Source organism: Mastigoproctus giganteus, chromosome 8, assembly GCF_048544385.1.
Source record: "Mastigoproctus giganteus isolate SK-2022 chromosome 8, ASM4854438v1, whole genome shotgun sequence".
Lineage (NCBI taxonomy): Eukaryota > Metazoa > Arthropoda > Arachnida > Uropygi > Thelyphonidae > Mastigoproctus > Mastigoproctus giganteus.
The window spans coordinates 156128277-156155720 of record NC_143582.1 but is presented as its reverse complement, the minus strand read 5'-3'; the positions used below and the strand labels follow the sequence as shown (position 1 = coordinate 156155720).

General features: G+C 38.3%; 1 protein-coding gene across 1 annotated transcript in view; it reads right to left on the bottom strand.

Annotated features, from left to right (window-relative positions):
- Nucleotides 1-27444, bottom strand: part of LOC150081939 (filamin-A-like) — a 385277-nt gene that overhangs the window by 32195 nt on the left and 325638 nt on the right. The window contains exons 12-13 of the mRNA XM_090378994.1: nucleotides 16665-16835; nucleotides 8352-8567 (exon numbers count right to left, since the gene is read on the bottom strand). Of these exons, the coding sequence (XP_090235120.1) occupies nucleotides 8352-8567; nucleotides 16665-16835 (387 nt within the window). The remainder of the gene's footprint in view (nucleotides 1-8351; nucleotides 8568-16664; nucleotides 16836-27444) is intronic.

The following is a 27444-nucleotide window of genomic DNA, read 5'->3' as shown; positions in this document are numbered from 1 at the left end:
CAAAAGGGTCTTCACCAAGTGATATTCACTGTGAACTGGTTTCTGTGTATGGTGAAAAGGTGATGGCAAAGAAGCAGGTGTGTTTTTGGTGTGATGAATTTAAAGCAAGCCGTGTTGACATTGAAGATCGACATCAGGTGGGCAGGAATTCATCGTTCTTGAAAACAGACAAGTGAAATTGCACAAATAGTGAACATGAGTAAGTCAACTGTTCACAAAATTGTTCATGATGTCCTTGGCTTTCGAAAGGTGTGCTGCTGCTGGATGCCCTGACAATTGTCAGAGAAGGACAAAGTAAAACGCATGTGGATGTGTCTGGAAAACCTGTTGCAATACAGCAACGAAGGATAGGATTTTCTCACTCGCATTGTCACAGCAGACGAAATGTGGGTTCATCACTTTACCCCGGAGAGCAAACAAGACTCCATGACCTGGAAACATTCACAATCTTCTGTGCGCAAAAAATTCAAAACTGTTCCCAGTGTCCAAAAAGTCATGGCCACAGTGTTCTGGGATCGCCAAGGCATTCTGTTGGTGGATTTCTTGCTGAAGGGAGGAACAATCAATGCACAGCTTTACAGTGCAACATCGGAAAAACTGAAAGCCAACATTCGAAGCAAATGACCAGGACTCTTGACAAACGGCATGATTTTGTTGCACGACAATGCAACTCCACACCACTCATGAGTGATTGCGCCATAATCATTGGGAAACTCTGTCACATCCCCTCAATAGCCTTCAGACTTCCATTTGTTCAGTCCTCTGAAAAAACACCTTTCAGGAAAACATTTCACCATGGGTGAGGAAGTTTATCAAGCAGTGCAATGTTGGTTACTGCATGTGGGCACAGTATTGATAAACTGATCCATCGTTAGGACAAGTGCATCAATAAAACAGGAGATTTTGTGGAGAAGTAGTGCATGTTCACTTATTTATTGGTGTGTAATTTCAACTTCATATTATTAAACATCATTGAGAGAAAAAAAATGTTACCTTACTTTTCGGAAACCCCTCAGAGAAAGTAAAAATAATAACCAAATAATTCACTCTGGTTTGTTGTTGTTTGTTATTTGGTTTTTAGGAGCATTAGCAACTAAGATCATATTGCTCCGGGATATGCGGTGGTCATTCCCTGACCTTTCCGCATCCTCCATATTTGGTGGTGACGGGCTCGAACCCCGGTCTAATCAAGAAGCGTGTGCTACGCACTGCTGCTCCTTCCCACCTGGCTACGGAGGTGCCAATTCACTCTGGACCCGAAAGGTTCTTTCCACATATAATTCTGATTAAAAAATAACTGCTCACTTCCAAAGTCATTGAAATAAAGCTATTTATATTTAGGAAAGTACAGAAAATTAGAACAATTAACTTTGAACCAGTTACTAGCATGCAATCAATTTTTCGGAGTGGCACCTGTCACATCCAGCACCACTGTTGAGTTAATAAATTGCATTATGGGATATCATACATTACAATTCTTATGTATGCCTCATCTTCTCTGAGAGGAAAGGAATAGAGGACAGCAGAGTTTACGTAATGTATTCACTGCTTTCCGAATGTAAATATGCGACCTCAGACTTTAATCCAATCGGAGGGGAAACCACCCTGTTTTTAGACCTTTTTCTTATTTGTGCTGTACAGGTTTCATGATTATTGGTATCAATGCTAATATCATTTTCTTTTATGCAAAAATAAAGTATGTGATATTCAAAGAGTTGTTTTTGAAAATGATATTGGCATTGATTCTTTGCTGGACATTTTTTTCATTGATTTTGATTTAGGAATATAATTTCAAGAAAATTAAAAATGTAAAAAAGAAAACACTTGATCTTACATTTCAAATGCATTTCAAAAAAAAAAAAAAAAATTCATTAGCTGTTTAAAAAAACTACCAAACTCATGATTTTTTTTTTTTTTTTTTTTTTTTTTTGAAACCTGCACTGTTATAGCATCTTTCTTGGATGTGTACTTTATCTAGTAACAAAATTCCAGGAAAAATTATTTATTGGCTCTAATCAATATGCCCTTCAGAACCATGTCAGGCAAAATTACTATCAGGTAGGAACTTCACAACCACTTTTGTTGAATACAACATAAAAAAAGTGTGCACAACTCACAACAAAATTGTTTTTGAAAGACAAATTATTACACACTCTTTCTTCAATATGTACTTGATCTACTAACAAAATTACAAGAAGAATTATTGTTGGAGACCAACAAAAACAGTGAAAACTAAAAACTTTGCATCTACCTTAATTTATCAACAAAATTTTATAAAAAGTGTATGTTACTCATAATGAATTGAGTATTTAAAAACCATACTGTTATAGCAGTTTTCTAGGATGTGTATTTGATCTGTAACCAAAATTTCAGGGAAAACTGTTATAACAGGCAACCTCGATATAATGCAGGTGACAGGAAACAACTTTAATACCTGTGTTATAAGCAAAGCATGTTATAGCCAAAAAATATTACCAATTTTTCCCTAGTTTTTTTTACATAAATCATCATCGGCCATTTTCAATACACTGCAGGATGAAGGCCTCTCCAGCAACTTTCCAGTTCCTTCTGTTTTGTGCAATGACCATCCATTTACTGCCCACAAACTCATGAATTTCATCTATCCATCTCCGCTGTTGTCTTCCAGGTTTTCTTCTAGCTCCTCTTGGGTACCATTCTGTTATTTTCTTAGTCCATCTGTCATCATGTCTTCGAGCTATGTGTCCTGCCCAAGACCATTTTAGTTCTTTAGTTTTGATGAGAATGTCCTTTACTTGTGTTTGCTGCCTAATCCATGTGTTTCTCTTCTTATCTAACAGTCTGATTCCCAATATGATTCGTTCCATTCTTCGCTGTGTAGTGCTCAGCTTCTCTTCCATTCTTTTGGTGAGTGCCCAAGTTTCACTTCCATAAGTCATGGTGGAGAGTATACATTAGTTCATTATTTTACATTTCAGACAAACTGGGATATTGCTCTTCAGTATGTGACTGTATTTCCTGAATGCTATCCATCCAAAATTTATTCTTCTCTTGACTTCCAGCCATTTATCATTATTACAGCTAATAACTTGTCCCAGATAAGTATATGACTCCACCTTTTCAATTACTGCTCCTTCAATCATTATGTCCCTTTCTGTGGCATACTTGTTCATCATTACTTTTGTTTTAGTCATATTCATCTTTAGTCCAAAATCCTTACTAACTCTGCATAACTGATTAAGATTTTCGTCTAATTCTTTGGGATCGTGGCTTATGACCACAATATCATCTGCAAATCGTAAATGGTTCAGGTACTCTCCATTCACATTGACTCCTTTCTGCGACCAGTCTAATCTTCTGAAAGCTTTCTCAAGGGCAGCAGTAAACAACTTCAGAGATATTGTGTCTCCTTGTCGAACTCCTTTCTCAATTTAAATTTGCTACTGTCTTTGTCTACTCTAATAAAGGAGGTAGTGTTCTCATATTTTCTTCAAAATCATAATATATGGGGTATCTATGCCTTGTCTTTCCAGTGCCCGAAACATTGCCTTATGCTGATGCTGTATAGAGTCAAATGCCTTTTCACAATCCACAAATGCCAGGCATAATGGTGTTTTATATTCATTTGCTTTCTCCATTAGCTGTGACATTATGTGAAGGTGATCCATAGTTGAGAATCCTGTCCTAAAGCCAGCTTGCTCTTTCGGTTGATTCTTATCAAGTATTCTTTCTAATCTGTTAGTAATGACCCTTGTGAACAACTTGTAGATGTGGGATAACAAGCTAATTGGTCTATAATTTCCAATTTCTGATTAATTTCCTTTCTTATGCAGCAAAACTATGATTGCATTATTCCACTGCTTAGGCGTGACACTTTTTCTAATGTATTTTGTGAAGAGCCTTGCCAGTTTTTGTGTTATGTCTCTTCCTCCCAATTTTAATAACTCCTACAGTAACTTCATCTTCCCCTGGGGCTTTCTTATTCTTTATTTTCTTCAACGCCTGTTCTACCTCATCAGGAAGAATATCGAGTATGTCGTATGTGTTGCTAATTTGCAATCCATCTTCCCCACTGCTGGCATCATTTCCTTGCTCCTTGTATAATTCTCTATAGTAGTCTTCTACTATTTGAATTATGCCTTCTCTGCCATTTATAAATACACCATTGCTATTCTTCATTTTCAGTTTCATTTGTATTTCTGTATTACTGCTCATGGCTGCTGATTTAAGTTCTTTGTTTTCCCTTAATGCTTGTTCTACTTTTCTTGTGTTAAATCTTCTTATGGCCTCTCTGAGTCTCTTTCTAATGGCTTTGCATAACTCAGTATACTCAATTTTCTCCTTTTAATGTGTTTATCTTGCTCTTCATTTGTCACCTTCAGTTCATCATAAGTGTTTCTTAACTAATTTTTTCTTCCTTGGATTTCTTTTTCCCTATAGGTTTCTTAGGCTTTATCACTTTCGGAAAGTTGTAATATTCCTCATCGATATCTTGGTGTGGAGCAGTCTGCAGAAGCTCAAACTTGTTCTTAAGTTCCAGTACATGCTGTTCTTTCTCGTCTCCTGTTATCTCAAAGACCTTTGTATTATTTACTCGAGTCAGTTTTTTCTTTTCCTTTCCTACATCTATATCAAGTGTGCATCTTACCATTCTGTGATCACTTCCAACATTTACCTTGTTCAGGATGGTTACATCATTCATAGTATATCTTCTGTTAGTGAGGATGAAGTCGATTTCATTAGTTGTAAATCCATTTGGACTCTTCCATGTCCACTTTCTGTTCACCCTTTTCTTGAAAAAAGTGTTTGTTACTGACAATCCTTGAGATTCTACAAATTCTATAAGTCTTTCACCTCTTTCATTTCTTTCAACAATTCCAAAATTTCCTATAATTCCCCTTCTGCACTGTTTTGTCTTTTTCCAACCTTAGCATTGAGTCCCCCACAATAATAGTGTAGTAGGTTTTTTGCTCATCTAGAAGACTCTCAATTTCGGTGTACATTTCTTCAACCTCTTCATCATCGTGGCTCGACGTTGGTGCGTAAATCATTATAACCTTTAGCTTGTACCTCTTAGAAATGTTGAGTATTAGTCTTGACACCCTTTGTGATGTAGTTCTGAATTCCAAAATGTTGTTTTTTATATCTTTATGGACCAGAAACCCAACTCCACCTTCGCTCCTTTCACTGTTTCCATTGGTGTATAGCAGATTTCCACTTGATAAACTTATAACTGATAAGTGATTCATTTCTTCTTCTTGTTTCAGCCAAATCAACGATAATCCAATTTACATTTTCTAATTCCTTTTCCAACTCTAGTATCCTGTCTTCACAGATGAGCGATCTTACATTGTAACAAGCCAAGTTCAGTTTCTGTGCATGGCAGCCTGATCGTACTCAGAGATTCTTAGCACCCTCTGCTTCCACTCTGATCCTAATGCTGCCGTAAGAGGGAGAGTGAAAGCCACTGGGGACTGAGGGCCATTTGTTTCGTCATGCTGTCATATGCTGGAGCGTTTTGGTCTTTTCCTCTTTACGCTGACCAGGCGTCTTGAAGAGAACCACTCTACACATTCGTTGCCACCTAATTGACGTAACAGGGCTTACCATCGAGAAAATGTGCATGAGTGGATTTTAGGGAGGCAGGCCAACTGGACTTCTAAATCTTCTGTAATAGAAAGATATTGGATCCATCAGTGTTTTAGACTGAGTGTCTGATAACACACAGAATACCTGTTTCCCTCTAAGCCCCATAAATACATTATTTACTAATATTTAATATTTACAGAATAAAAGACAAAGCATTAAAGGTTATATCATTCCCTTTACATTCTACTAATACACGATGCTGTTATGGATTTACATTTTATGTAACAATTCTGAAATAATCACATAACTTAGTTTGTCGGAACTAATGACAATTCGTAATTGTTTTTCAGTACGTAATTCTTAATAGCAATTAGATGCAATAAATGAAGATGTTTGCTATCACTCTGACATTCTAACCAAGCCATCACTTCATGTTTTCAAGCACACTGTTAATCTCTGGTGTTTTTTCCTTACACAAGTCATCCACATTATCCTCTGAGTCACTCCCTATGTCACTGCCCTTCTGTTTGTCGATTGTTTTCCCACTTTTCACAGAGGCTGCGATTTTTACCTCACTCAGGTAATGTGCAACTGGAGCTTCCATATTCATCTGAATCCAAGCAGCCAGGTCATTTGCTCCATGACTGCCACCAAGTATGTTACAAGCAGCTTTTGCTTCTTGTTCTGAAAATGCTGCTAATTCAAGGTTATTATTAGTGATCTTGTCTTTTCCAATATATTTTTTTTTCAGCAATTTTAAACTACTTTTGAGCTTACTTTCTCCCATGCTAATCCAATATTGTATGTAACATCTTTTGGTGGTAATGTTTTCAGGAATTCTAAAACTTTAATTTCTTAGTTCACAACATCAGTTGACCATGATAGCCGGCTTTGAAGGCTCAAATAATGCCCTGATCCATGGACTGAATTAGTGCAGCTGTGTTTCTTAGAAGAAACATGACCCTCTGATCTTGCCATCTTTCAATATCAGGACATCAGCCAAAGAATGAGCTAGGCAGTGACCCAAAGTAATAGCTTTTTCTTTAAGTTTTTTGGAAGGCAAGTGTCATCTCACTTGAAGTCAACATGAAATAACAGGTAGAGATTTCATGTTGACATGCTTAAAACACGGGAGACTTTGACTTTTACACTGATGCACACTGGCTTTAGCTTGTGATTTCCAGTCTTGTTTGCACACAGTAACACAGTAATGCTCTCTTTGTTAGTTCTCATGCCCACCTTTGTTGGGTGCCTTTTTAACAGCCATTGACTTGTTTGGGGATAAGTTTATAGTACAGAGCTAATTTGTAAAAGTTGTACAACTTTTAATCTGTGAATTCATCATCTTGAATTACATTAAACAGAAATTCAGGAAATGCTTCTGCTGTTGTAATGTCACCAAATGCAATTTGCCTATAAGGCAAACCTGGGATATCCCATGATGAGCCTTCCATCTCCAAAGCCACCCTTCAGAAGCTTTAAATGCTTCATTTCCACCAAGTAGCTTATGAAATTTAAGTGTCTGTTCTTTCAAAATTACCCCATTTGTTGGTATTCCTTCACTATGTTTCTGCAGAATCCACTTTTATAAGCATTTGTCCACGTCACTTTTCACAAAGTCTAGTTTGCTTTCTTTCTTTGAAAGCCTATTTCATCTTCTAAGGAGTCTATGAATGAGCACAATTTTTCTTCCTCCTTCATCTAACTGCAGATCATTCCTTTTGGAATTGCATACTTGCAAAATTTAGCGCATTTTGTTTTGCCACTCTTAACTCTTTCAACAATCTTTAACTTTTCCTCAAATGTATAATTTTTTTCTTTTGGTGACCATTACTTCAGTCCTATTGATTTACTAATTTTGCTGTGTATTTATTTCTGATGCCCTAGAATTTACTGTTTTGAGAAAACTGAATCAAAACCAAACTGTCCAGCCTATCATAGTGCAGAAGTGAAGTTACATGGTTTCTCCATAAATCACTTGTCAGTTCATGCATATTTTTGTCTAGTTTACCCCTTGGCAGTTTTTGCTATACTAAGTGTAACTTCTAGTCAAAGAAAGGATGTCACGTGCTGTTGTTTACAAAAATTTGCTTTGTAATTAATGTAATGCGCTTGACAAATGGTAGCCATATTCCTTTCCAGTGACAGCTGTTTGTAATTAACATTCTAATGATATTCTAACTCTTGTATCTCTAGCTGAGCAAGGAGAAATTGGGTGTCTACAGTAAATAGTCTCCGATGAGTCACATTGTTTACAAAAATTACTCTGTAACTGAATATATCAATGATAGTGAATTTTTAGAAAATTTTTAGCTAATTTCTCCTCTTGGAAATATGGCAGTAGGATGTAGAGTAGATATGAGTATATACACAGTATTCCGTGGTATATCTGAAACTGTGATAAGAAGAGGTGCATTATATCGAGGTTGCACTGTATTTTAAAAATTCAAAAAAATCTGCATTATAAACTTCCTTTTATTCTATTTTGTTATGAAATAAAAACAGAACAGAATGAAAGTGTTTTTTTTTTTTTTTTTACAAATATCTAACGCTTACGAATATGACATTTTAATGGCACAGACTAGGTCTTATTATCGATAAGGGAAAAAAATCAACGAAAAATGGCAGCAGATTGAGTTTTTAAAATTGGTACTGCTTTGGCCACATACAATTATGGATATAACAATATGAGGGGGAAAACAGTGATGACTTATTTTATAATCAGAGAGAGAAAATTATTTTATTTATTTTTTATTTTTTGCCTTTGAACTGTAATAACTTACCTGTACAACTGATTTTGAAAGGGCTGCCTACAATGTGGTAACCATTGTACTTTATAGTGATATAATAATCTCCAGCTGCTAATGGAGTATATCGTACTTTGTAACCTTCTTCCACCTCTGTACAATCCATTGATAACTTTGATGGACCATCAATAGTGACAGCTAGCATTCCAGCTCCAGCACTACATGTGTCTACAATGAAATCTGTTTTCACTCCTGTAAATAATAAAAAATATATTTAATGTAAAATTTGATCAGGAGAATGAAACTTGCAGTTAAAAAATTTATTTTTAATTAATTTAAATAGTATAATAGACAGGAAAGATGCTAGATTCTCTTATCTTATTATTTTATTATTATTCTGGTTAAAAATTTTTGTAATCTAGAACACTATTTATCAATCTTTAGTCCATGGAAAAATTTTGTTTGACTGCAAAACTTTTATTATTGTTTCAATTATAATTAAAATTATTTTATAGTCTATGGTAGAAATTCCACCAGTCTATAATACATTTTTGGTGGAGAACCAATGATATAGAGCAGAGGTTTCCAACCGGTGGTTCCTGAAAGTGTTCCAGGAGGTTCACATTAAAAATTCTGTAATGGCATCTGCTTATCTTTACATAGGTATATTATTGTAAACTACAAAATATAACTAATAATACACAATATAAAATAAAAATTAAAGAATTGCCAAAGAAAGAAACCACATCTCCCACAATTCCTTATAATTAGTTTACTATCTTATAGTATATCATGTTAAATAAATATGTTTTCCATACTAAGTTTTTTTCATTCTCAAGGACCATTGGTACTTTTTTTTTAGAACCTATAGTACTTAGTACCGTGCATGGGTTGAAGGTTGAAAAGATGAAAGAAGATACTTGTTGATATTAGACTTGAACTTCTGTAGATTGTAATTTTCAGAAAATACGTATGAAGGAAGGTTGTTCCAGAAAACAGAAGTTCAATGAATAAACAAGAAAAAAAGTTGGTTCTCTGAGTTTGAACTTAGTCAGTAAAAGGATGTTGACTGGTTGCAGCACATGTTCAGACTGCTTTAAAAGAGAGAGCCGGAATTATAGAAGCCAATTCAGTGCCCATGGAATTATCTTAGAAAAGGCATGCAACAGAAACAAAGTCTATGAGACAGAGAGTGGAGAGCTCTGTCAGAGATGAGACATTAATTAACCTAACTGCCCTCTTCTGAATGGAATCTAGAAGCCTGAGAGAGGTTTTGGAGGTACCACCCCAAGATGTGGGAACAATATTCCATGGTAGCTGGATTTGCGATTTCTACAGAGTCAGCAACTGTTTGGGAGAAAAGTAATGCCAAGAGCAAAAGAGAAATCCCAGTTTTTTAGATGTAGAGGAAGCAATATTTGTAATGTGCTTTATGCCAAGATAGATAGAAGTCACATTAGTCCCCAAGAAATCAGAACATCATTGAAGATAAGCATAGGACCAGAAGAATCCTTTTTGCGAGATATAAGACACGACGGAGTTTTAGAAGGATTGAAATTAAGCTACCTTTGTCCCCCACTGGAGATCAGCATTTAAGGATTTAGCAGTGGATACTCGAGAAGTATCCACTTCTCGAGTACCCACACGAAGGGGCTTAGAAGGGAACAGGCATTCTGTGTGTTATCAGACATCCAGTCTAAGACACTGATAGATCCAATATCTTTCTATTACAGAAGATTTAGGAGAAGTCCGGTTGGCCTGCCTCCCTAAAATCCACTCATGCACACCTTCTCGATGGTAAGCCCTGTTACATCACTTAGGTGGCAACGAACGTGTAGAGTGGTTCTCTTCAAGATGCTTGGTCAGCGTGAAGAGAAAAAGACCAAACCCTCCAGCATATGAGAGCACAACAAAAAAAAAATGACCCTCAGTCCCCAGCGGCTTTCACTCCCCCTTTTACAGCAGCGAGAGGATCAGAGTAGAAGCAGAGGGCGCTAAGAATCTCTGAGTACGATCAGGCTGCCATGCACGGAAACTGAACTTGGCCTGTTACAATGTTAGATTGCTCATCTGTGACGACAGGATACTAGAGTTGGAAAAGGAATTAGAAAATGTAAATTGGAATATCGTCGGTTGGGCTGAAACAAGAAGAAGAAATGAATCACTTATAAGTTTATCAATTGGAAATCTGCTGTACACCAATGGAAACAGTGAATGGAGTGAAGGTGGAGTTGGCTTTCTGGTCCATAAAGGTATAAAAAACATTCTGGAATTCAAAAGTACATCACCAAGGGTGTCAAGACTACTACTCAGGATTTCTAAGAGGTATAAGCTAAAGGTTATAATGATTTATCCACCAACATCGAGCCATAATGATGAAGAGGTTGAAGAAATGTACACTGAAATTGAGAGTTTTCTAGATGAACAGAAAACTCAATACACTATCATTATGGGGACTTCAATGCTAAGGTTGGAAAGAGACAAAACAGCACAGAAAGAGGAACTATAGGAAATTTTGGAATTGGTGAAAGAAATGAAAAAGGTGAAAGACTTGTGGAATTTGCGGAATCTAGAGGAATGTCAGTAATTAACACTTTTTTTTTCAAGGAAAGGGTGAACAGAAAGTGGACATGGAAGAGCCCAAATGAATTAAATATAATGAAATCGGCTTCATTCTCACTAACAGAAGATATATCATGAATGATGTTACTGTCCTGAATAAGGTAAACGTTGGAAGTGATCACAGAATAGTAAGATACACACTTGATATAGATGTAAGAAAAGAAAGGAAAAAACACTCAAGTAAATAATACGAAGTTCTTTGAGATAACAGAAGACGAGAAAGGACAGTATGTACTGGAACTTAAGAACAAGTTTGAGCTTCTGCAGACTGCTATTTAGCCCTATTCATCTTTAGTCCAAAATCCTTACTAACTCTGCATAACTGATTAAGATTTTCCTCTAATTCTTTAGGATCGTGGCTTATGACCACAATGTCATCTGCAAATCGTAAATGGTTTAGATACTCTCCATTCACATTGACTCCTTTCTGCAACCAGTCTAATCTTCTGAAAGCTTCCTCAAGGGCAGCAGTAAACAACTTCAGAGATATTGTGTCTCCTTGTCGAACTCCTTTCTCAATTTTAAATTTACTACTGTCTTTGTCTACTCTAATAAAGGAGGTAGTGTTCTCATACATTTTCTTCAAAATCATAATATATGGGGTACTATGCCTTGTCTTTCCAGTGCCCGAAACATTGCCTTATGCTGTATGGAGTCAAATGCCTTATCATAATCCACAAATTCCAGGCATAATGGTGTTTTATATTCATTTGCTTTCTCCATTGGCTGTGATATTATGTGAAGGTAATCCATAGTTGAGAATCCATCCTAAAGCCAGCTTGCTCTTTTGGTTGATTCTCATCAAGTATTCTTTCTAATCTGTTAGTAATGACCTTGTGAACAACTTATAGATGTGGGATAACAAGCTAATTGGTCTGTAATTTCCAATTTCTGATTTATCTCCTTTCTTATGCAGCAAAACTATGATTGCATTATTCCACTGCTTAGGCGTCACGCCTTTTCTAATGCACTTTGTGAAGAGCCTTGCCAGTTTTTGTGTTATGTCTCTTCCTCCCAATTTTAATAACTCCTACAGTAACTTCATCTTCCTATGGTGCTTTCTGATTCTTCATTTTCTTCAACACATGTTCTACCTTATCAGGAAGGATATCAGGTATGTCGTATGTGTTGCTAATTTGTGATCTGCCTTCCCCACTGCTGGCATCATTCCCTCACTCCTTGTATAATTCTCTATAGTTGTCTTCTGCTATTTGAATTATGCCTTCTCTGCTATTTATAAGTACACCATCACTATTCTTCAGTTTCAGTATCATTTGTCTTTCTGTATTACTGCTCATGGCTGTTGATTTAAGTCCTTTGTACATGCAACTACATACTAAAACAAATGACACACATAACAAAAAAAAACCCAAAAGCTTTCAGGCCGTTATAATGGTTTAAATTGACCACAGAGATTTGTATATTTTTTCTTTTAACTCAGCTCAGCAAAGCATTATTGAAAACTAAAGAAAAGCTCCTGAAGCAGTTTCATGGTTAACATCATCCATAAATGGTGATTTAATTGATGCACACAACCAAGGTAAAACTTTACAACTGTAATGAAATGTGATAATGCATATTTTTAAAAATAAAAATATGCATTACCTTTAAATATATATATATATATATATATATATATATATATATATATATAAAACTCTATACAGGGTGTTTCAGTTAAACGTTTCAGAACTTCTAAGAGGGGTAGGGTACATCCTGACAACTCGAAATCATATAGCAATGTGGGGTCGGAAATGCTTTCCTGAAGCGGTGTTGTACACAGAAGCACCATAAAGAAAAGAGACCGTAAGTGAGAAATCGTTTTAATAATACATGAAAAGAAGCAAAAGGTACATGGATTAAAGTAAGTGTTCGAAGTTTCTTCCACGGGCTACAATGCACGCCTCACATCTCCGACGCATGGACATCCGAACATTCTGGAATACTCCAGGCGAATTTCGAATTTCTTCGGCAGCTACTGCGATTCTTGCAACCAGCTCCTCAGCATTGTCAACAGGGGTGTCATAAACTAACGATTTCATATGACCCCAGAAATAAAAATCAAGACATGATAGGTCGGGTGACTGAGCAAGCCAACGCACGGGACCACTACGTCCGATCCACTGTTGACCAAATGTGACATCCAGGTAGTTACGAACATCTCCGCTATAATGGGCAGGGGCTCCATAGTGTTGGAACCACATTGTCTGTTGCGTCGATGCAGAAATCTGTTCATCTCTCAAAAGTTGTGGCAATACTTGCTGCAGAAAGATCAAGTAGATAGGTCAGGTTAGACGACACGGTAACAGGTAAGGTCCGATGAGGTGATCTCCCATAATACCGGCCCATACATTGACCGAAAATCGAATCTGTGCTGCACGACGTCGTATTGCATGCGGGTTCTCGACCGCCCAGATATGGTCGTTATGCGTGTTGAAAATTCCTTCCCTTGTGAAGGATGCCTCATCGGAAAACAACACTTCAGCAGGAAAAAGGGGATTTGTAGCACATTTTCCAAGGTACCACTGTGCGAAAGCAATACGAGGTTGAAGAAACTTCGAACACTTACTTTAATCCATGTACCTTTTGCTTCTTTTCATGTATTATTAAAACGATTTCTCACTTACGGTCTCTTTTCTTTCTTTGGTGCTTCTGTGTACAACACCGCTTCAGGAAAGCATTTCCGACCCCACATTGCTATATGATTTCGAGTTGTCAGGATGTACCCTACCCCTCTTAGAAGTTCTGAAACGTTTAACTGAAACACCCTGTATACCCATACTGGACTTTTGCTTGGTTGCTCTAAAGTAACATCAAACCAGTGAACAGTTTGTGCAAGTGCTCTATGACAAGGGTACATAGTTGTAATTAGCAAGAGTAGTTGAATGCAATGTTAAAAAGTTTACAGGATGAGTAGCTGCTAGAAGAGAGATGTGCACCCTTTATTGCAAGGATTGCAAATATTAAACAGCAAATGATATCCCAAAATATGGACACGTTCTCTTTAGAAGGTGTGTGCAGCTATACACATAATCGAGCTGATATAATAGTCATTCGACTATTATAGAAGCAAATACATAACTCAGGACACTTGAAGATAGTACCTGTATTTGGAAATTACCATATTTCCCCATGTATAAGACGCACTTTAATTTTGGGGCCCGAAATTTGAAAAAAAATTTATTACATAAAGTAATTGAACTCAAGTTTTATTCATCATAAAATTCATACAACTCATCACTGTCAAAACTCCCATCCATTAGCTTGTCCTCATCTGTGTCTGATGATGAATCACTGTCTTCATATATTGCCTCATCCTCAGTTCCATCTATGGCATTTGAAATGCCACACTTCTTAAATCACTTGACAACGATCTCAATCTTGATATTATCCCAGGATCTTTTCACCCAGGTACAAACGTCTCCTATAGTTGGTTTCTTCACTCTTCCTGCTGGTGTCAAATCGTCCCCTGAAGACTTCATCCATTGGTTCCATTCGTCTCTCGTGGCAGCTTTGAAGGGTTTGTTAATGCTGACATCAAGTGGTTGGAGCTGGGATGTCAAGCCTTCAGGTATGACAGCATGTTTTGTTTTTTGCTCTGCAGCAATCTTCTTTCTATTTTTTGTTATGTGTGCCCTGAACTGATCAAGCACCAACAGGGCAGGTTTGCGTAAGAGCCCACCCAGTCTCCTGCTCCAAACTTTCTCAAACCAGATCGTCATCCCATCCTGATCCATCCAACCCTTGTCATGAATGTGGACAATCACTCCTTGAGCAATGTCTTCTTTTGGCATAGTTTTGCGTTTGAAAATCAGCATAGGAGGCAGCTTGGTTCCGTCGACACAACAAGCTAGAACAACTGTATGATGGCTCTTTTCGTGTCCACTTGTCTTCACAGTTACAGTTTTCACCCCTTCTTATCAATAGTTCTGTTACTTGGGACATCAAATTGAAGGGGAACTTCGTCCATATTTGCAATCTGTCCCAACTCAAACTGATGTGTCTTCCGACATTGAATGACAAAATGATGAAATTCAAGGACCTTCTGCTCATAGCTTTCAGGCATCTTTTGGGCAAGTCTGGTGCATGTATGCATGCTTAGTTCATTCCGTTTCATGAACCTGAAGCACCAATTGTGTCCTCCTTTGAAATCAGTAACTTCTTTTTCATCAGCAATTCTTCTTGCCTCATGAACCATCTTTGTGGACACAGGAATTCCAATTGCCCTTTGCTCCTCAATCCATATCTTCAATTCCCTCTCTAAATCAGGCCATTTTGCTGACTTGCCTCTAATGGCTTTCTTCTGCCGTGGCATTTTCAGTAGGGTTTCTTCTTCCTGTAGCCAGTCTCGGATTGTTTTCTCAGTTGGAGGAGGACTAAACTTACATTCAGCAGTACGATTTCCATTCACTTTTGCAAACTGGATCACTTTTAACTTGAATTCAGCACGTATGAAAATCTTTTCTGAGCCATTTCTGGGCAGAATGTGGCAAAACGTAACCTAATATACCGGTAACAAGTGCAAAACAATGAGCGCAAAAACAACAAGCGCGAAAAAGCGGGAAATGCAAGTAAAAAAAAATCTACAACCACTGTATAAGACGCACCCAGTTTTTAGACCCCAAATTTTTCGAAAAAAGGTGCATCTTATACATGGGGAAATACGGTATGTGTTTTGTATCATTAGAAATTAGTGGGTTCCACCCCCCCTGCGGTGTAAACAAAATGATTACATGTGCACCTGTAGCACAAGTTACAGTTACATGAATTCTATGTGATTCTGCAAGCAGTTTCTGGGGAAATCAATAGAAATATAAAATTTAAAGGTGACATATACTATATAATGATACTAAATTTTGCAAGACACAAGACATATTTTGAATAATCTGTACTAAAATACATATAAAACCCTATATCATTGGTCAGGAAATGGTGGTAACTTCGAAATACATCATATTTCAAATAACCCAATAGCGAATTAATGAGGATATACTGTACTAATACTAACTTAACAGGTATCTGAGGAATTACTAATTATGCTATTATAAACTCATGTTGTTAGTCTGAGCTTCAGACTCAATTTGTGAAAAATTTAGAAAATCTTTATATCTTTTGTCAGCTTTTCAGCTTGTAGGATGAAAAAAAAAAACATGGGGAACCCTATACTTCATTTGAAATCAATTAAATCATCATCACACTTAGGTCTCGAAAATTTGTGTCTTTGATGGGAATTTGAAATTTAGAAGCAATTCCCAGTGCATACCAACTGAGTAATAAAGTCACTGCAGGCTGAATTCCTCCTTCTGGATTAGAATAATTGTAATAATTTTCAATCTATTTTTTAATCTAATAGATTGAAAATTAATGTTCACATCCTACTGTTATAAAACTATAAAATCTATTGTAAATTGCAAAATTTACAAAACAAACGTGGAACAAAGATACTGAATTCATGTCTCAAATGCCTAAAACAGAAAATTAGTGACTCTGAACCTTCTCAAAAAGAGGTTTTCAGAGTCATTAATTTACATTTTTAATGACATGTAACTTTTACTGTATTTGATTTTTTTGTGAGTGCATATTTGATTTTTTTGTGAAGAGTGCTATAATAATATGGGACTGGTAATTTTCAATGATCTTCACTAGTCTTTAATTGTGAAAATTATATTCTATAATTAAAAAAATGAATATTAGAATGAAGATAAATTTGGCTATTAATGTACATACCACAACGACCCTCTTTAAGTCCCGGTCCATGTGCATGTACTGCTGCTGGATCAGCATCATCTTGGCCAATTAAAATCCTGAATGGACTCTGGGGTATATGTATACCATTATTCCGAATGTGGATTTGATGAATACCATTTTCTCGTGGAATAAACCTAAGGGCCCACTGATCTGCAATAAGAAAAAAGTTACTATTAATAAACATGAATATGAAAAATTTATTATTCTAATCAGATGTCAGATAAAGCAAAGCTTAAACCTTTTGTATATAAAATTTACAGTTGTGTGATGAAAACTGAAACTTTACATGAAAGAGAAAAGCAAATTTCTCTATTGGTGCTGTTTTGTTAATGGCAGATGTAACTTTTGTATTAACAAAGCACAGTTAGATAAACAAAAGTGTGCTTTGTTAATACAAAGCTGAACTTAAAGTGAATGAAAGCTATGAACAGGTACAGAACAGCAGAACCATTCCATTCCTTTTTACTATACTAAGCCTATAAAAAAGGGCCCAAGACTTTTTATGTAGTTTTAATTCTTTCATAAGGAGCTAACTTTGGATTATAGGAGTTGCCATGTACTCCACTACTTTCCAAAGAACAGCCCTCCTAACACTGCTATTTATTTAAAAGACTGTATGGAATGGTGCTTCATCAGAGAGCATGTTAACAACATCAGTTTAATAACACAAAAACAAATATAAAAGAAGCAGCTTTAGGAGAGAGAGAGATACCATAGGGTTTCAGGCACCGTGCCATTCCTCCTAAAGCTACTCCATTTTACATTTGTTTTTCCAGTATTGAACTAATATTCATTCTTATCAATTAGCATTAGTATTGGCAACATGGTACAAGGAAGTAAAACTTATATAGCAGCACCAACCAAAAAATAAAAAATAATAAAAATAAATAAATAATAATAATTTGCCCAAACCTTCCTTAAGTTTATTTGAACTATCCATCTCTGCAACACTAGATGGAAGTTTACTCCAAGTGATTATTCTTTAGTTGAATGCAAATTTCCACACATCTATTCTGCAACCATCCTTTTCTAATTTAAGTTTATGTTCCCTTGTGTGTCATCTGAGAAAGTAAAGATGCCATCACTATTTAGTGTACTCTTTTTAAAGTGTGATGCACTTCAGTTAGGTCACCATACAGATACCTAGTTTCCAGAGACTGTAATTTGCAGGACCATAGCCTTTTTTGATAAGAATATCCTTTTGTGTTCCCCCCTCCCAAACTAACCTTGCTCTTCTCTATGCATTTCCAATAGATCTACCTAAAATGAGATTTCCAAACCTGTATATATTATTCCAGATATGGTCTAACCATTGCCTCAATGAACGAGACAAACACTTCTATGTTCCTATTAGTAAAGTTCCTGTATATATATTTTTTTTGTGTGTGTTAGTTGTTGGCGCATCGGCTTCCGTGGCCATAATGCACCTTCCAAAGTTTTTGCATTTTACTCTGATCCAAGCCCAAGGTGGGATTCGAACCCATGACCTTTGGGTTGCCAGGCAGGCACATTACCCACCTGGCTACCTGTATATCATACACAGAACCCCATGGGCTGTTCTAGCAGTGAAATAAAACTTTTTCTTACTCCATTGCCTTGGGTTTGGTACCACCCAAATAGTGTTATTCAGAGTTTCCCAAATGCAGCACCTTGCATTCATCACTGTTAAACTTCAACTGCCATTTTTCAGCCCTTTCTGCTTTACCTAGATGCTCATGTAGCATACTCTGATTACTGTCATTAACCACTGTGACAACCTTCATATCATCAACACACTTAGGCATCAAACTTGAAATACCTACATTAATAAATATTAAAAACAGTAAGAGCCCAACACCAATGCCTGTGGAACCCACTCATCATCATCATCCACAAAGAGCAGTGGCCATTTATAACCAGTGGTGAGCTATAAATATTTTAACAATGGGCTCCCAGTTTTTCCAACTTTCTACCGAGTAAATCTGATCGGTCACGGAAGTGACGTCATCCGCAACTTCCATTAGAGGCGCTTCCCATGCTCGCACTACTAGTAGTGTGATTAGAGTGAGTGACGTGTTTTTCGTGACCGTTATGATATCTGGAGTCAGGGGCAGATTTTAGGGGGTGGACAGATGCGGCTTATTACCCCATTAACCACGCATATAATTGAATGTGTAAAATGTTCCTAGGTCTATCTTAAAAAAAAAAAAAAAAAAAAAACCTGGTCGTCATGCCTTGCCTTACGATGATAACTGGATACGACAGTGTCTGGAGTTATAACTTTTTAAATTTTTGAATAGTATGATGTCACAATCATGCTTCCTGAAGTTACTACTGCATTAAGTTATGTTGCAACAATACAAATATTTGTCAACAATTTCTTTTTTCGTCTCGCATTTTCGTTACATTCCATTGTTAGGTTCCCCTAACAGCTGTGTATGACACTTCAACTACAAGATCAGTACATCAATTGGTGCTGTTTTACAGATATATTTGGATATGTTGCACTCGCAAGTACACATCTCTTACTTTAGTTATCATAAATCCATTGTATCTTGTCTTCCAGAAATTATGAAAATCTGTGAATGATCGATAAAATATTTATGATAAAAAAGCTCTTTTATTTCGTAATCGATATATACAAATCAAAATACCTAAAAGAAACATGAAGGATGTTTCGCATAAACCATCTACCGGATGCGCTTGGCACACACGTGCAACTTTTTTATTCATCTTTTTTTTAACAATTAAGGAAATATAATGGATACATTTATGCTTAAAGAGGCCTGTGTGCTCTGGATTCATTATTATTATTAAATTACAGTTGCTCAGAGCGAAAAAGGATACAAAAATATAGATTGTGACAAGTTTAATAATAGGAAATATACATATATTAGATTAGATACATACAAATAAAAGCTTTCAGTTGTTTAGTCAACCTTCTTCAGTTAAACTGCCAGTTAGAATGGAGCATGAGGGCGTGTACTGCCAATCTTGTACATGAAGTGCATGATTAATTGTTGGACGTTGAAACCTGTGGCTGTGATGTACGTGGACGTAGCCAGCGTTTGTCAATGGACAGGATTGCTGTTTCGGTGATAGGGTGGACTTGACAACTACTGTTCCTGTTCACTGAGGTATTGAGGCATTTGATTTTTAACGACTCCAACCATGCGCGTCGTCGATAATGGTGGGACTTATCCACAATCACGACATCGCAGTGTGGATCAATGTCATGGTGGGTTGCCCAAACGTGTTCAGCAATAGCTGAGTGCTCAACATCCGCTAATGGGATTGTGTTCGGAAAGGCATTTTTCGAGCCATCTCTCAGTTTCCGCGATGTAGCAGCTAGTGCAGTCACGGCAAGAGATGTGGTAGACCAATCTGCTTTGTAGTAGGGTGGGGACAGGTGTTTTTACCTTAGAGATGAGGGATCGTAATTTTCTGCCTGGGAGTTGTACGCATTTTATCCCATGCGATTTTAAGATTCTACAAACCTGTTGTAATAGGTTTGGGTAGTATGGGATAAAGGCGCTCTTGGCTTAGTCATCACTTTGGATGTTTCTGTTGGTCGCTACGTGGTCGCGTGTCTGTAGGTCACACCTGTCAAGGGTATTGACAGGGATAGCCACACCTCATAAGATCCGCCTTGACTTAGCATTAGCTAATAGAGGCATATGATGCAAGAAAGCAAGCTTATGCAGCTTCAGCCAAAAAAAAAAAAAAACCCTTCCACTTCACACCTCCGTTCATTTGAAATACATGTCCAGCTGAGCCTAAAATTTATTTAGGCTATCAACTTCCACGACAAGGGATGAAAGTCTGTTCCACCAACCAACTACCCGCTAGCTAAAGGCAAATTTCCGCACATCTATCCTACATCTGTCTTTCCTCAATTTGAATTTATGCCCTCTCAGGTGATTATTCTGAGCAAGAGGCAGTATCCCATCAGCATTGAGCATGCTCAAACCATTCAAGGCTTTGTACACCTCTATCAGATCACCTCGCCAGTGCCTAGTCTCCAGACACTGTAATTTGCAAAACTTAAACCTTTGTTCGTAAGAGCAACCCTTCATTCCATTCACTAACGTTGTTGCCCTTCTCTGTACTCGTTCCAGCAGCTCTACATCCTTCTTGAAATGAGGGCTCTAGACCTGTATACAGTACTCAAAGTGCGGCCTGACCATTGCCTTATACAAGGGAATAATCACCTCCTTATCCCTGCTAGAAAAATTCCTGTATATCATTGATAAGACGCCATGAGCTACTCTTGCAGCCCGTTTGCACTGCTCAGAGAACTTCATATCTGCCTGCACAATTACCCCCAGGTCCTTTTCATTCTCTACCACTGTCAGTGTAGTACCACAGAGTTGATACTTTGCCCTGGGGTTGCTGTTTCCCATATGTAGTACTTTACATTTGTCAATGTTAAACTTCATTTGCCACCTCTCAGCCCATCTGCTCAACCTTTCCAGATCCCGTTGTAGCAGCATAGCGTCAGTAGCATCCTTAACCACCCAGCCAACCTTTGTATCGTCTGCAAACTTGGACATTAAGCTTGATATACCATCATCAATATTATTTATAAATACAGAAAACAACAATGGACTCAACGCTGAACCCTGAGGGACTCCACTAATAATATTAGTCCACAATGAGCAGTGTCCATTAATTACCACTCTCTGTCTTCTGCCATTCAACCATCCCTTTATCCATAGCAACAATTTTCCACCAATACCACACTGCTCCAATTTGTGCAGCAGTCTTCCATGTGCAACAGTATCAAAAGCTTTTCTAAGATCCAAATATATAATATCAAAGTTATTCCCTGCATCCAATTCTTTTGTCAGATAGAGTCAATAGGTCTACTTGTTCTGTAGATAACTGTTTGTTGCTCAGGTTCAATACAAAATCTGTGCAACTTCTGGAAGTTGTATTATGCTGATGACGAAATTGACGGGATTCACTAATTAAAGCATCGAACTTACGTTTTTGACGTGTACAATAGCGTTAAGATTCTCTGATGGCTTGGTAGCACAAGGTATGGATTATATTGGTGTAAACAGGATCGGGAACTAGACTCCTAAGTTCGATCAGCAGGGCTGCTTTATTCGTTGAAGCATATTGTAAGTCTCGAAGAAGGCAGCCAATCCATACACTCAGGGTCTTGTAGCTGAAGTTTTGACAGGCACGTCGCATACATTCGTTAGGAAACGGTGGTTTGTAGAGAAATCCTTTCGAGATAACTTTGTTTGATTTGCACCTGTGAGCAAATCTGAAATGTTGTTTGCCACATTTCCCTGAAGATGTGTTAAACACAATTCGCCTAAAAACTGCAGCAGTTTTACACCATGCTCGCCCCGCTTCTTCCAATCTCAGCCACAAACAAATTTCTGCCCTTAAGACACTGAAACGAGACTCATCCATCGTCATCCTACCGGCAGACAAAGGACGTCGAACAGTCGAAATGAACCGCACAGATTACGGGAAAAAAGCCTTGCTGCTCTTGAAGGACGCTTCTGTTTACAAGCCCTTAACCGTTCTTCACATTGTTCCAAAGCCTTGGAACGATGGGAGTCGAAAGTGAACATCCTCGTCAACAGTTGGCTCAAACAGAAGAAAATAACAGAATCAACACTTAATCACCTCCGTGCCTCCGGCTGCCAGATTCCACAATTCTATGGACTACCAAAAAGTACACAAAGAAGGCACACCACTAAGATCCATTGTATCCTGTTTGGCTCACCGAGCTACAAATTAGCATTAGCATTAGTAGAGGCACATTTGATGCAAGAAAGCAAGCTTATGCAGCATCAGCCAAAAAAAAAAAAAAATAAATAAATAAAAAATAACCACTTCCACTTCACCCCTCTGTTTGTTCGAAATACCTGTCCAGCTGAGCCTTAAACTTATTTAGGCTATCAACTTCCACGACAAGGGATGGAATTCTATTCCACCAACCAACCACCCGCTGGCTAAAGGCAAATTTCCTCACGTCTATCCTACATCTGTCTTTTCTCAATTTGAATTTATGCCCTCTCAGGTGATTATTCTGAGCAAGAGGAAGAATCCCATCAGCATTGAGCATGCTCAAACCATTCAAGGCTTTATACACCTCTATCAGATCACCTCACTGGTGCCTAGTCCCCAGACACTGTAATTTGCCAAAACTTAAGCCTTTCTTCGTAAGAGCACCCCTCTGTTCCTTTCACTAATCTTGTTGCCCTTCTCTGTACTCGTTCCAGCTTCTCTACATCCTTCTTGAAATGAGGCCTCCAGACCTGTATACAGTACACTAGGTGTGGCCTGACAATTGCCTTATACAAGGGAATAATCACCTCCTTATTCCTGCTAGAAAAATTCCTATATATCATCGACAATACACCATGAGCTACTCTTGCAGCCCATCTGCACTGCTTAGAAAACTTCATATCTGCCTGCACAACCACCCACAGGACCCTTTCATTCTCTACCACTGTCAGTGTAGTACCACAGAGTTGATACGTTGCTCTGGGGTTGCTGTTTCCCATATGTAGTACTTTACATTTATCAATGTTAAACTTCATTTGCTACCTCTCAGCCCATCTGCTCATCCTTTCCAAATCCTGTTGCAGTAGCATAGTGTCAGTAGTGTCCTTAACAACCCTACCAACCTTTGTATCGTCTGCAAACTTGGACATTAAGCTTGATATATTATCATCAATATTATTTATAAATACAGAAAACAATAATGGATACAACACTGAACCCTGAGGGACTCCACTAATAACATTAGTCCCTGATGAGCAGTGTCCATTGATTACCACTCTCTGTCTTCTTCCCCTCAATCACCCCTTTATCCATAGCAGCAGTTTGCCTCCAATGCCACACTGCTCCAATTTGTGCAGCAGTTTTCCAGGTGCAACAGTATCAAAAGCCTTTCTAAGATCCAAATAAATAATATCAAAGTTATTCCCTGCATCCAGTTCTTTTGTGACTGCATCATAGTATCCAATCAAATTGGTCAGGCAAGACTTCCCCTTAACAAAACCATGCTGTGCCTGAGCAATAACTGAAGTCTTGTCTAGATGATCCTGCAGTGCTTCTTTAACCAGTGCCTCCATTAATTTTCCAGGAACAGAAGTTAAACTAACAGGTCTATAATTACTTGTGTCACCCTATGATCCTCCTTTGTGAATTGGGGTCACATTTGCATATCTCCAGTCCATGGGTACTTCCCCTGAGTCCGAGGAAGCTCTCATAATTATGGCTAAGGGTTTGCTTACTTCCTTTGCTGCCTCCTTTGATATAACTGAATAGATCCCATCCACACCAGGTGCCTTTCTTGTATTTATCTTCAACAATTTCTCCTCCACTTTACTCTCAGTTATTTCAAGATTCTCTAGCTTAATGCCAGAGTTAAATACACCTCTGGCATTCCCCTCGCTGAATAACTCCTCATGTGTGAATGTCGATGCAAAATATTCTTTCAGTTTGTTAGCTACCTGAGCAGAATCATCAACAGTTGACCCATCGATATCAAGTGGACCAATCTGATTCATCCCCTTTGTTCTAGAGTTTACATAAGTAAAGAACTCTTTGCATCCCTTGCCAAAGATTTCTCGTAATCTGCCTTCGCCTGCCTAACCTCCTTTGTAACTTGGTTACAGATCAACTTGTATCTATCATAGGCTTCTGTGTCATGTGTTAATTTGTATGTATCCCATGCATTTTTCTTCTCTGCCATATGTCTCATTAGTTCATCTGACATCCACTTAGGCCTAAACCTTGAACAATATTTCTTAGTTGGTATGTAAAGCCTAGTAGCTTCCAAGATAAGTTCTTTGAATGCTTCCCATTTTGAATTTGCTGTTGGTAACATCATCAGTTGGTCCCACTGTATAGAATTTAAATACTGTCTCAGTCCATCGTAATAGTTGCCTTTATGAAAGCAATAACCCTTCCTTTTACCCCTAATGGTAGTTACCTCTTTGAGTAAATCCCACTTCAGCACACTGTGATCACTGCCACCTAGTGGTTCATTTACCTGCAGATTCTTAATGCATGAACAATCACTACTGATAATCAAATCAAGAGTATTACTCCCTCTAGTTCAATTCGAACATACTGATGTAGAAAACAATCATCCAATAAATCCACAAAAGCCTTGCTAGTGTGTGAGTGACCAGCCCCCAAATTCCAGTCAACATCTGGGAAATTAAAATCCCCCATTATAAGACTCTCTGATTTACTGGCCCACTCTATTTCCCTGTACAGTTTCTTATTATACTCATCAGAGTCATTAGGCCTATAGCACACTCCTCTCAATTTTGATCTCCCAATGCTTATGTCACACCAAACTGATTCGACACTGCACTGTCCAGCAATGTCAACTGGCTTCACTTCCTTGGATTTTATGTATTTCTTAACTAATAGCATAACCCCTCCTCCCTTCCTATCCTGTCTATCCTTTCTGTAGACATTGTACTCCCCAAATTCCAGTTCTGCATTCCTTATATCTGTGTGACACCACATCTCTGAAATCCCCACAATATCTGCCTTTGATGTTTTGAGCAATACCTCAAATTCATCAAATTTATTTACTAAACTCCTAGCAATGGTGAACACACAAGTATACATGCACCTGTTCTTTTTCTTAGATACCCTAACACAACCTATGTGTTTATTTGTACCCCAATGATTCCCAGCAGTCTCATCTTATTTTCCAGGCTGCGGCTCATTCCAATAGAAGCAGTGCAAGAATCACTTACCCTCTGCCAGTGGCTACTGTTAATCTATTAGTCCTTGTATCCCCCCAATCTAGCAGTTTTCCGACCCACCTAACACTGCCGCGATAGCATCAGCAAACATTCTTGCACCCTTTCTATTTGAGTGTATCCCATCCCTGTAGAATTCTACGGACTACCAAAAGTACACAAAGAAGGCACACCACTAAGACCCATTTTATCCTGTTGTGGCTCACCGAGTTACGAATTAGCTAAGTTTGTCTCGAGGCTCCTTTCTCCCCTAGTAGGCAAGACCACCAACACCGTCTCCAACAGCAGTGAGTTCATAGAAAGGATCCTTACCATATCCATCTCACAAGATCAAGTTATGGCATCGTTTGATATAGTTTCACTTTTAACTCCATCCCAGTAGAACTTGCCATCACATGCGCAAGGCGCCTCCGTAGCCAGGTGGGAAGGAGCAGCAGTGCGTAGCACACGCTTCTTGATTAGACCGGGGTTCGAGCCAGTCGCCACCAAATACGGAGGATGCGGAAAGGTCAGGGAATGACCACCGCATATCCCAGAGCAATATGGCCCTAGTTGCTAATGCTCCTAAAAACCAAATAACAAACAAACAACAACACATGCGCAAAACAACTCTTAGATAATAACGAAACCCTTAGCAGCAGAACCAAACTAACACCAGATGATATCTCCACCGCCCTCAGACTGTGCTTAACAGGCAGTGCAATCATGTTTAACGACTCCATATACCAACCAGTACAAGGCACAGCCATGGGTTCCCCGGTTAGTTCGGTCACGGCAAACATTGTGATGGAGGAATAAGAGGGTCGTGCATTTACAAACGTACCAGATCACATTGCCTTTTGGTGTCGCTATGTGGACGATGTGTTCGTAGTTATCCCCAGATATTCAGGTGACCGAATCTTAGACCACCTCAATTCTCTGTCACCTTTCATAAAATTCACGATTGAGATAGAGTCGGACAACACCATACCATACTTAGACTCCCTTATCCGGCACGAGGGCACGTGCTTGAAGACAACTGTCCATCGTAAACCTATGTGTGCTGGCCAATTTACCAACTTCCGGTCAGCACACGCATGCAGCCATCTTCTTGCCACTGCACGAACCTTGCTAACTCGTGCCTGGACACACTCTAGCCCTGTAAATGAGAGGCGCACCGAAATCGCTAAAGTCAAGGCGGATCTTACGAGGTGTGGCTATACCATCAATACCCTTGACAGGTGTGACCTATAGACATGCGACCACATAGCAACCAACAGAAACATCCAAGGTGATGACTCAGCCACGAGCGCCTTTATCCCATACTACCCAAACCTATCACAACAGGTTTGTAGAATCTTAAAATCACATGGGAAAAAATGCGTACAACTCCCAGGCAAAAAAATTACGCTCCCTCATCTCTAAGGTAAAAACACCTGTCCCCACCCTACTACAAAGCAGATTGGTCTACAGCATCTCTTGCCGTGACTGCACTAGCTGCTACATAGGGGAAACTGGGAGATGGCTCGAAAAACGCCTTTCCGAACACAAAAAAGCAATCCGGTTAGCGGATGTTGAGCACTCAGCTATTGCTGAACACGTTTGGGCAACCCATCACGACATTGACCCACACCGCGATGTCGTGATTGTGGATCAGTCCCGCCATTATCGGCGACGTGCCTGGTTGGAGTCGTTAAACATCAAATGCTCCAATACGTCAGTGAACAGGAACAGTGGTTGTCAAGTCCACCTTATCACCGAAACAGCAATCCTGTCCATTGCTAAACTCTGGCCACGTCCACATACATCAGAGCCACAGGCTCCAACATCCAACAATTAATCACGCACTTCACGTACAAGATTGGCAGTACACGCCCTCATGCTCTATTCTAACTGTCAGTTTAACTGAAGAAGGTTGACCACACAACTGAAAGCTTTTATTTGTATGTATCTAATCTAATATAAGTATATTTCCTATTATTAAACTTATCACAATCTATATTTTTGTATCCGTTTCGCTCTGAGCAACTGTAATTTAATAATAA